General features: G+C 40.7%; 1 protein-coding gene across 4 annotated transcripts; it reads left to right on the top strand.

Annotated features, from left to right (window-relative positions):
• The first annotated feature begins 7 nt into the window (after positions 1-7).
• On the top strand, positions 8-10,124 carry ark2n (arkadia (rnf111) N-terminal like PKA signaling regulator 2n). 4 transcript variants are annotated; one of them, XM_058617179.1, is made up of 5 exons: positions 8-232; positions 1,266-2,168; positions 6,896-7,060; positions 7,499-7,592; positions 7,683-10,124. In XM_058617179.1, the coding sequence occupies exons 2-5, from the start codon at positions 1,331-1,333 to the stop codon at positions 7,870-7,872; spliced, it is 1,287 nt and encodes a 428-aa protein (XP_058473162.1). In that variant the 5' UTR covers positions 8-232; positions 1,266-1,330; the 3' UTR covers positions 7,873-10,124. The 4 variants fall into 4 exon arrangements, with proteins under 4 accessions (XP_058473162.1, XP_058473161.1, XP_058473164.1 ...); XM_058617178.1 differs by having other exon boundaries at positions 1,263-2,168; XM_058617181.1 differs by lacking the exon at positions 6,896-7,060 and having other exon boundaries at positions 10-232; positions 1,263-2,168.
• Positions 10,125-10,947: the final 823 nt, after the last annotated feature.

The raw sequence follows: 10,947 nt of genomic DNA, 5'->3' as shown, positions 1-10,947 counted from the left end.
GTCTGATGGAGACATTTTACAATAAACACACACAGCTAGCCTTCAACGGCCAACAGGGCTCGCAGAGGCGCGAGCACGCTGCGCCACAACACACTTTAAATCTCCCAACTTATAGTAACTTAAGTATATTTTGGAGGGCAGAGTTTATGTATCGCAAATCAAAAAGCTTACAAATTAACGAAGATGTCGACAAGTCTTATGTCGGGGAAAGAAGATTATAACTAACGCCGCGGTAAGTTGTAACTAGCACAACCGCTTTTGAATGCTAAGTTGCTCAGATAAGGTTAGCTGCTGGTATTACCCTTCCTGTTTTACCTTTGGCTAGATAGATACCGCGTCCATTTATAGGATCTTGCAAGACAGCTGTCTTGTAACGTGAATATGTTTTTACGTCTTGTCGTTCTCTTCTCGCCAAGTTTCAGAAGTATAAGGTTATGACCGAGGTTAGCATTACTACGCAGCTGAAACTAGTGTCTAGATCCTAGCCTGTTAGCATCAGCTAGCCGGTGGCGCTACTAATTATAATCATTACTTTAGGTACAAATTAGTGTCGTAGTGTACACATAATTAATTTAATGTGACTGCGGATGTTAAATTGACACCAGCGTGACAATTCTCAGAATCTGTGACTTCAGAAAGTATAATACAATTACAAATAAAAAGGGACATTCATTCCTCTTAGAGGCTAGCCAATGTTAAGAGTCACCAGCTATACATATTGATGGGCATTTCTGGACAGAATATTATTTTTGACCAAAGTATGTTATTCAAATCTTTGTTGCAAAAAGAAAAGTTAATTATGTAACATGTTTTTCATCATTAAATGCACAAATTAGGTAGATCTACAGATGTGCCACTCAATTATTCAGATAAGGAATCTGATTGCAACTGAAGAAATCCATTCAGCAACAAGAGATATTTACATTACATTCTGCAAGTGTGCAGTTTGTGCAAAGTCATCTTTGGGATTTGCATGTTAAGTCACTGAGTGAGTTTAGATCAATGCATAAATACAAACGATTAATTATGGTGCCTGTTGTTGAGGTAATAACTCTGAATGACCAGTATAGTAGCAATGCATTTATATCTTAATAAAAGAGTCCTTGGAAGTAAGGATGAAGAGCTTGTATTTGACACTAAGTTCGAAGTTACACTACACGTGTTATCTTACCTAGATGCAGTTGCTATTGCAGCTACATTTTGTCTGATACAACCATGTAAAATAATTTTGTTAAACTGGGATTTGATTTTTCTTTCTCCAGCAGGTGAGCTCCTGTCCAGGGACATTGGTCCATGTTTATTGGACCTTTGGGCTCTGGGCTCAACTAGGATGAAGATGGCTGATTCAGAGAAGACAGATGAATTTGTGGATGCTGAGTGCCCCTCAGAGTGCCTTTATGAAGCACAATCCGCCACGGCTTCTGTTCAGGGAGAGCAAGATGAGCATTTGAAAACAGAGACCACCACCAGTACCAGCTCACCACCAAGGGAAAAAGAGGCAGACAGTCCTTTGAATACAGAGGGCGAACAGAGTCTCCTCTCCATGCCATGCCTGATGAAAGAGCTACGCCGAGACTCCCCAGAGTCCCAGCACACCTCTACGGGGAGTGACAAGCCTGTATCTCATCATGTCTATGAGAGTGACTCGTCAAACCCCTGCATGCTTTCCCCCTCATCCAGTGGCCACCTTGCAGACTCTGACACACTCTCCTCAGGGGAAGAAGGTGCTGCTCCTCCTGTAGGTGAAGAGGAAGAGGGCCATATGGAAGGTGTAAATGATGCTGGGCAGGCTGGAAGAAGGCAATCATCTGCCACAGCAACAGGAGGGAGGAAGTCTCGGCGGTCACGTTCAGAGAGTGAGATGCCTCCCAATGCAATGGCTGCAAAGAAAAACCGCTGCCAGCCCGTAATGGCAGCAGCCGGAGGGCAGGAAAAACAAATCAACGGCAAGCTGGCAAAAGTTAAAGGTCATCGGAGCCAGAAACACAAGGAGCGCATACGTTTGCTGAGGCAAAAACGAGAGGCAGCGGCACGGAAGAAGTATAACCTGCTGCAGGACAGCAGTACGAGTGACAGCGAGCTCACATGCGACTCCAGCACCAGCACCTCTGAGGATGAGGATGATGACACTTCAGGAGGAAGCAAGACAATCAAGACAGATATTCCAGGTAACACCCAGTGTTCACAATACACGCCTTTTGCACAGTGCCAACATTGTCCAGGTTAACAGTAGCAGCAGCCACTTAGATATCCCAAGTAAAACATGTATCTTGTAATGGTAATTGTAATGAAAAGGCACATAGTCTCACAGAGTTTGACAATGATAGATCATTTGTAATCACAGTTAAAGGCAGACCTTAACATCAAGAACCTGACTGTGTGACTTAATACTTTCTGGCAACACCAATCAAGTTGTTCACTTACCATATACAGTGTAAACATGTACAAACTTTGTCTGTGTCTTCAGTCTTTTTGTTTGGTTTTCTCTCACTCATTATCTGTCTCCATTCACAGTGTCTTTAGATATTTGAATTGTATGTTTAGATGGGCTTATGCCCAATCACTCATAGTAATACAACATGTGTTGGAACTTCTCATCATCTGCATGTGATTGAAATCTAGTGGACAAACTCCATAGTAAAATATTAATTTAGCTATCTTACTCTAATGTGTATTTTCAGTTCTGCAGTGCTACAAGAGAGCCATGTATGTTCCTTGCCTTTGCTGTAAATAGACAGTGGTAAATGATCTCACTGTGTCAGTCTGAGTTGTTGAACTCTGCAGCTACTGTTTCATTAATGTGCTATAGAATCATAGCCCCAGACAAGGGAGTTTAGACTCTAAAAATATTGTTATGCTTTGCCATGTACTAAGCAATTGAAGATTTATATAATCTTTTCTACTGAGGACCTTTAGTGGATGTTATGAAAGGCTACTATATGCTGTAGTATATCCTGCTCTTCTGTCTCTGTCTGTGGTTTTTAAATATTTCTCAGATCTGTCATTGTCCTATCTTCACTGTAGGCGATGAAGCTTTTTAGTTTTGCAAACAGGTGGTTCTTTTCTGTATGGGTTCTCTAGCACCTTTCAGAAGTTTGATAGCTTTTGTATCAGCAACTCCAACATAATACAGTGAATGGTTCTGTAAACTAAACTCAGACACAAAGGTGTCTCAATAGGATTGAACACTGACAGTATTCATCCATATCAGCCATGTGCTTGCCCCCTTAGTTAATGTAATGTTTTCTGACTCTTGTTTGGTTTTCTGCAAGTTAACTACTACACGATTAATGTGCACAGGCCTGCTGTTTGATACCATTTTTGAAGTCGGTTTGTTCACTGTAGTCTGATGTTTTTCTTGTGATTTTCATTCTTAGAATATCCTCTGTTGGCTTAGTTCTAGTTGGTATTTTCTGTTCCATTATATTCCTAATTTAACATGTGTGACATCCGTTTTATTTGATAAATTATTATTGGAACAATTTTGTCTGGTTAGATTTTTGTTTTTGAGGCACTAAATAGAGGTGCAGGGATTATTTCAGAAGCTAATATAGTTGGGCTTAATTTGTTGTCTTTGCATCAGAGGTTTGTAATTATTTTGCCTTTTAATGGGTGTGTTCACCTAAAAGTCTCATCAGTCCACACATTTTCCAAACCAGTCGTCTGAGACATCCACTTCTTTCTTTAGGGATCTGTAGTAATATTCTACGTTTTCAACCATTTTTACATCCCGCACACAGATTTGAGAGCTACAACTGCATGATATAGTCCATCAGCATGAAAGAGTCGATCTGCACGTAACCAAAAACAAACTGTCATTTCCTCTTTAATACAAAAGTCCACCACCGAAGCATAAAAGTGCCACTGAATTTTCTTATGGCTTGGCCTCAATGTCTTTAAAGCTGGCTTCAGACGTGCATCGGAGAGATCCAGAGTGGGCGCCCAGATTCATGGGCTGCTGGACAGCAGCTCATGGGACAGGAACGGCATCGGCAGCGTTCTGGAGGAGGCCATGACACGCTTTGCCGTGATGCAGCGCCAGACTGAGGAGCGCTTCCGCATCTGGATGGAAAAGCTAGCACACCTCGACTCGGACAACGACTCGTCCAAGCGCTCAAGTGATGCTCATGAGGGGCAGCAGCCTCACTCCCAGGGGGCGCGGCCGTCCCCTCCCAGTTCCTTTTTACCATCATCAGAGTCTGCAGAGACTATGGCTGCCTACATGTTGGCACGAGACAACAACAGTCTCACCCCAACCCCGATAAATAACAACAACCTACCTGAAGTGGTCACTCAGAATGGAAATCTAGGTGTTCCAGACCCTGGTCTCTTGAATGTTTAGATTTAGCTTCTTCGCTCCTTGCAGTTTCATACTTTGATCTTACCAGGTGTAGAATTAGTTCATACAGGCCGCATGGCAAAGGCTAAATTATGTGAGGTCACTGAACAGAGGCACCATCAACAGTAGCAGAGCTCGAGCTGGTCATTGAGGTTGACTGTGCAGACCTGAGGCCCAGTGCATCTGCTGGCACTGAATCACTGTGAGATTTGTTTTTTTATTCAACAATTCAACTCACTTGTTTGATTTCTGCAGCATCTGTGACAGACATGATGCAACTCTCATTGGACTGTTGAGTCAGGGCTCTTATTCTTTTGCTTATTGTATGGCTTGTTTTTGTTTATCAACTATACAAATATGCCAACACACTTACACACAGTAGCTGATAATGCCATACGATACTGCATTACAGCACCTGGGCGGCCATCTTAACAGTGTTAGTTGGGTGCTGCTGCTTAAAAGCATGTGCCTTTGACATGAACTCATGCTGGGAATGTTAGAGCGTCATCATATACTATTTGTTAATAAATCAGGTTTAACACCTTTGATTAACATTGTTTCTCCTGAATTTTATCGACAGGTTGCTTTTAAATCAGGATTTAAAAAAATCTTCCGTCATCCTTTTAATTTGGTGGCATAGCTTTATTAACATCAAAACATTTAAACATAGATATGCCTATAAATATAACGCAATATACTAACCCACACAATTTATAGCTTTTTGAAAGTTATACAAATTAATTAGATTAGCGGTGTTTACATTTTTTAATAATTGCCTTTCTGTTACATTTGCTGCTATTGCTGCCGGTGTGCAGTAACATGAAACTAGTGAGGGAGGAATGATTCCCACTGTTTTATTTTTAGTAGCCTATGTGTTGTTTACAGGCATCAGATAAGACATGGGTTTCTTTGTTGAGGCCTTTAGCTGCAATACCAATAGCCTCAAAATGTCACTTGTAATATTTGCCTATTTTATTTTTTATTTCATTTGTATTGGTCTGCCAGCTTGGCCTGTGTCTCCACAAGAAACTGCGAGCTCCACAGTTTGTCTTTAAAATGAAAAAGCCCAGGCATTAAACTTCCCGAAACACAGCAGCAGTAGAGCTGCATTGTGGTGCATGGCAATGTTTACTGGTTTCCTAAAAACCCACTGATGGTGATTATTAAGTGGCCTTTTATGGTTCAGATCCTATGGTCTTTAAGGTGGAATCGCACTCCTCTTTAACCGCCTCCTCAAATTACTCTAACTGATGTAGTTGACCACAGCATTCCTAACACTGCTAACATTATTGACGCATCAGACACTGAAGGAATCTTTGGCCTAATCATATTTATAGTTAGGATGTTAAAAGGTGTTTTCTCTATGTGTGTATGTAGCCCAATGACTGTCAGTTTTACAGAACCTGAAGCAGATTGCATCGTTTCTCCCCCTGTTTGCATGTGATTATATTAGTATACAGAATGTGCAAGGCCAAACTAGTTTTTAACAGCAGCATGTGTGCAAGGTATAGCTTGCTTATGCTGATAAAATGTTACTTTCGGAACATTTGTTTTTAGTTGTTTTGAATCTTGAATTTGTTTTCTCTTGGCCTGTTGGTTTTGCTTCATATTGTGTGAATATTGATGTTTTTGTTTTTTTATTGGTGCAGTTTTATTTTTTGCCATTTTTTGGATTTTACTGGATCCAGCAAACTGCCGCCTTGCATTTATTAAAACTGAAATTACCTTTAAATCTACGGTTTTGTCAAACATGGTAAGCAAAGCCTTGTGCATACAATCACAAACTGTGCATCAAAAACTACACAACAAGGACAGTCTATCGTTTACCAAAGAGACTATCTTGGTTTACATCAGTCACTTTTCTGTCCTTAAACACAGGGCCTTTTACACTTATTATATGTGCTCATTTTGTCCGGTTTTCACCGGAACCTTCTTAGTCTAATGAACTACACATAGACCAGAGTTCTTATAATACTGGCTGTCCAGGCAACCCCCTAGTCACACATGAGTCTGGACATCTGTGTATTTCTGTGCGTCTCCTACAGACTCCTACGACAGGGTAGAACAAATATACATCGCTGCTCCTACACGGTTATTCTTCCACGGTTTGGCTTTTATTATCGCACCAAATTTCACTCACAAAGTAGGATTTTATGTTGAAGTGTTTTGTAATGACTGTGTTCTAGTGTTGTTTTATGTGAATGGCTGTTACTTTAAGAGCAATAAATGGAGAGAAAAAAAACACAGATACTGTGAAGGGGTGATTAATTAATTCAATGCAATCACAACCACTCTGAAGCTTTTTGCAAGTGATTATAAACCTATTGACAGTTGTAATAAATCATGTTCTGCTCAACAAGGGCAATCAAGCTGTCTGAGCCAGAACGTTCTACTTAACTCTCGGTGTGAACCTCTGGTGAAACAGGGTGTTTCAGTGTATGTGTGAGACGCTGCAGTTAGCAGGACGACACATGCAGTGTCCGGCCTTGTCCAAATGGAGTCCCACTATTCCCAGGGATGATCTGAGTAATGAAGTGTTTTCTTTGTTTTCTGCAGACGGGCCTCCAGTAGTGGGTCACTATGATATTTCAGACACTGATTCTAACCAGGAGAGTATGAGTGTGGAGACAGTCCGGCCCACGGTGATAAAGCATGAGCTAAAAACACACAGAGGCCAGGATATGGCAGCTCACTGTGTAAGAGCTCTGAGCTCTATTTCAGGTCAGTTACAAACCCAGTATCTAAACTAATCATTTACTTTGCTCTCGGGGAAGATGGGGGCAATTGAGGGCTTTGGTGTCATGAATAAGCAGGGAAGCCTTATTAATTTCAACAAGATTCTGGTACTGCTCTGCACTGCGCCTGGCTTGTGTTCTGGGCTATTTAAGGAGTTTCTTTAAAAAAAAAAATTACTGACTAGTCAGCATTGTTAAAATCTGGATACAAAGTCCACCATTTATGTTGTGTCCAATTGTCCAATGTGTCACTCGATGCTCCAGTCAGCCTTTCTAAACACAAGTGTCAGATTCATCGTTGTTTTGGTTCTGGTGTTGTCTGTGTCAAAGCAGCTGCAGTCTTCATGTGTCAGCAGGGCCTGAAGCTCTCCAGTGCTCCCGCCCTCCTCACAATGTCTTAACTGTTCCTCTTTATGTGTTTCAGGCCATGTGGAGGAAGACCTGTCGCACAAGGGCCAGATTAACGTCGCCTCCTCTGACAGTGAGGTGGAAATCGTCGGAGTGCAAGAGAAACCGAGGTAATGGAAACTGTTGTTTGTAAAATGTGAATATCCAATGCTTTTACCAATTCAATTTCAAAATACATTTTAAAATGTTTTCCACTCCAGATGCGCCCACCCATGTGGAGGTGTAATAAAGAGTCTGTCCTCCTGGAAGGAGAACTCAGTGGAGCAGTTAAACAGCACAAATCAACCACAGCTCTGGACTACTGTCTCTCCTCAGCCTGACTGGGTGTCCCCTCCTGAAGTGGTGGACCTCACGCTGGATGAGGACACCGGACACAAATATCTACTCTAAACAACATGTACACTGAAGACTCCCCATTTCTTCCTCTCGCTCCTGACCCTCACCTCCCATGTTACGGCTGAAACCCTCCCTAGTGTTGCGGCGCCGCCTGCGACTGCTTGTGGACACCTATTGCTCCAGAGCACTGTTTGTTTTTTAACTCACTGTTGAACAATCATGTATCAAAGCCATTGCTGACGTGATTCCCCAATCTTGGCTTGTCAGCTATGAATTTAGTTGTAATAAAATGGCACAGCACTTCAAATGTAGGTGGGAATGTACGCAAGAGTGATTTATCTGTTAATGATAGCAATATTCTCCGTTGATGTAATACCTCAGTTGGCCCGTAATGGATTTTGTGCTGTGTGCTTGCAAGCTGTACAGTGAAAACTTCAAGTTGCTGCTTGAAAGCAGGTCAATATGACAATATGTCTGGTGACCTGTTTCACTAAAACTCTGAAAGGCGTATTTTCAGACTGGATTCGGCGTTTTTATCTGCTCTCACCTGCGGTCAAGTCCAAATGGCAGCTGGTACACTTTCTGTTGTACAGTAGACCGTAGACGGGATCATTAGCTTTGGACCTATCTGGGGTCAGTTTTGTTTTGAACAGTCTCACCACTGGTTTCATATTCAGTTCTGCTTTATTCTGCAGAGGCCATCATAAGTACAGCCTGTGCTCTTAAAGTTGGAGAATGAGTGTTTTTGGTTCATCTTAAAGGAGTCGTCTGACTTTTTGGGGAAAAAGTTTTCTTCTTTAATTGCGGTTCACTTTCCCGTATAATCGGCTTTCTATCGGGACACACATGAGTTCTCTCATGTGGTGTGAAACCTTTCTCTAAATTCATGGCTCTTGTTTTCTTTATTATCGTGTTAGAAAACAAGTTTTGTTGCTCATGACAAACAAATGGAAAACCACTGGTTATGTTCAAACTCTGAGGGGCGAAAAAAAAAAAAAAAGCACATTTGTCACAGACGCACTACAAAACATGACTCATCTCCATCTTGTTGCTGTACGTGTTTGAGGTGACATGAGGGATTATGTATCTTTTTGTTTCAAGACGTATTTTATGTTGGACGCCACGTCCCAGTTGTTAACCCGTGAATGTATGACCGTGCAGCACTGAGTGGTTGCATGCTTATTCTGAGTGGAGGCAAACACCTTAAAAACCTCTGGGGACCCCTTTATACCAACTAAGGAAATGTATCTTCCATTGAATACTACAAAACAAGTTGGCCTGAATGCCTTGAAATGTGCACTATTTTCTTTTAGAATGATATAAAGCTTATTCTTTTACCTTTAAAGCAGTGGAATTTGTTATCCTGACGATTAATATTTTAATAATAGATGTGAATATAGCACACACATATAAAAGTGGTAGAGGTGGCGTTGAGTTTGTGCCCTTGTGTGGGGCATTTATAGAAGAGACAGTTGCTGTATGGACTGTTCTTACCCTGATCCTCAGGGCCTGCTTGCTCTCTTTCCCTTTGGTCTTATCTTTGTTTCCATGCAGACTGCGGCCTCTTTTCTTTTTTTTAAAGATTAACGATCCAAAATTCATACACACTTAACACTTGAGACTTGTTGTTTTGAACTTTGAATAACATCTACATCTGATGCTTGAAAATTAAAGAAGTTATTTTAATATCTGCTGGTCACAGAAAGGGAAAGATATTCTAAATATAAGAAATTAAACCAAAGTCTAAATGAAATATGTTCTCTGTTTAACAATTGCTTCTAGATTTTTTTTTTTTTCCTTTTAAATATAACTGCATAATTTTATTTGAAAGTATGAAATGAATTCTGTTTCATATTCAAGATATCATTTAAGATGTGATACGTTATTCCATTGGCCAGGTTTTAGTTTTTTTTTTCACTTTATGCTCCTACTGTAGTGTCAGTTATCTAATTTACAGACCATTTCTGCTTATAAAATCCATTCTCCTGTTGTTCCTTGAAACATTAGTAAGACATTGCTTGTGTCTTTAGAGGTTGGTAGAGGATAGGGCAGTGGTGCTCAACTATGGTTGCACATTGCATGTTTGGTCACATCTTATATCTTGGAGTCAGATAATACCCTCATTTCCAGTCATTTAACCATGCGCCTGCTGTTATTTTTATTTCCTGTCAGTATTTTAAATTAACACAAAAAAGGGGGTGTTTATTTTGTTGCTTCTGCAGTTTGATGACTTCTTTATGAAATTATGTCTGTAGAACAAAAAGAAACTATTTTGAAACTAAATAAATAGAGCGTTATTTAATGACCCTTTTGTGCAGACTGAGCTCATTGTGTTGTTTGTGTGCTGTGACTGGATTTCAAATGTTTTCTTGGCTGTTTGGTTTAAATCTGAGAAATGGATTTGTCGCCCAAAGTTTTTCCCCTATGTAATAATCTAAGAGGGACTGGGGTGACATTTTGGGACAGTTACATTTTCAAGTTTTACAAACAACATAGTCAAATTCTACTTTTCAAGGTCCAGTGTGGAAGAATTAGTGGCAACTAATGGTGAGGCTGTAGAGTGTAACAAACTTTGTGTCAAAGACAGTGTTGTGCTAGTTACTGAAAAATAGTAACTGGTTACAGTTACTAGTTACTTTGGAAAAAGTAACTAAGTTACTTAAACCAAAAAGTAATGCGTTATTGAGAAAGTAACCTTTTAGTTACTGTAAAACATTGTTCCAATTCTCCCATTAAATAAAGGTTAATTGATTGAGTTCCCCTCTAGCTGTCATTTCAGCTCTGTTTTTTCCACTACATATGTGAGGGGGGGGAAACATGTACCTTTATCTGTAAAATTTTACCATTGGACTCTTGGAATAATAGCCTGATATTGCTAAAAGAGATCCAAATAAACAATTAAACATACCTTGCTATTGTTTTATCAAGTTGTGCCTGGCTATGGGTCCGTCTTTCGAACTCCAACCGCTGCTGCTTGGGTGGAGTGGGTGTGTGCTCGCTGCTGTGACTCTCGGTCTCGGATGCTGCGTTAGCTACCTTAGCTGCTAACTATGTCGAAGCATGCCGCTTCTCCGGGTGCTTCAGCAGATTGCTGTAGCGGTTGATCGCCGTAGAAAGTGTTTTTGAACC

The sequence above is a fragment of the Solea solea genome, chromosome 19, assembly GCF_958295425.1.
Source record: "Solea solea chromosome 19, fSolSol10.1, whole genome shotgun sequence".
NCBI classification, from domain to species: Eukaryota; Metazoa; Chordata; class Actinopteri; order Pleuronectiformes; family Soleidae; genus Solea; species Solea solea.
This window is presented reverse-complemented; position numbering and strand designations above follow the sequence as displayed.

What these genes read in the sequence shown, in the direction of transcription:
- ark2n (XM_058617179.1), top strand. Translation starts at nt 1,331, where the DNA reads ATGAAGATGGCTGATTCAGAGAAGACAGATGAATTTGTGGATGCTGAG. An exon ending in AATCAAGACAGATATTCCAG is followed by an intron (nt 2,169 to 6,895) that starts GTAACACCCAGT and finishes TGTTTTCTGCAG; the next exon opens with ACGGGCCTCCAGTAGTGGGT. An exon ending in GGAGTGCAAGAGAAACCGAG is followed by an intron (nt 7,593 to 7,682) that starts GTAATGGAAACT and finishes TTTCCACTCCAG; the next exon opens with ATGCGCCCACCCATGTGGAG.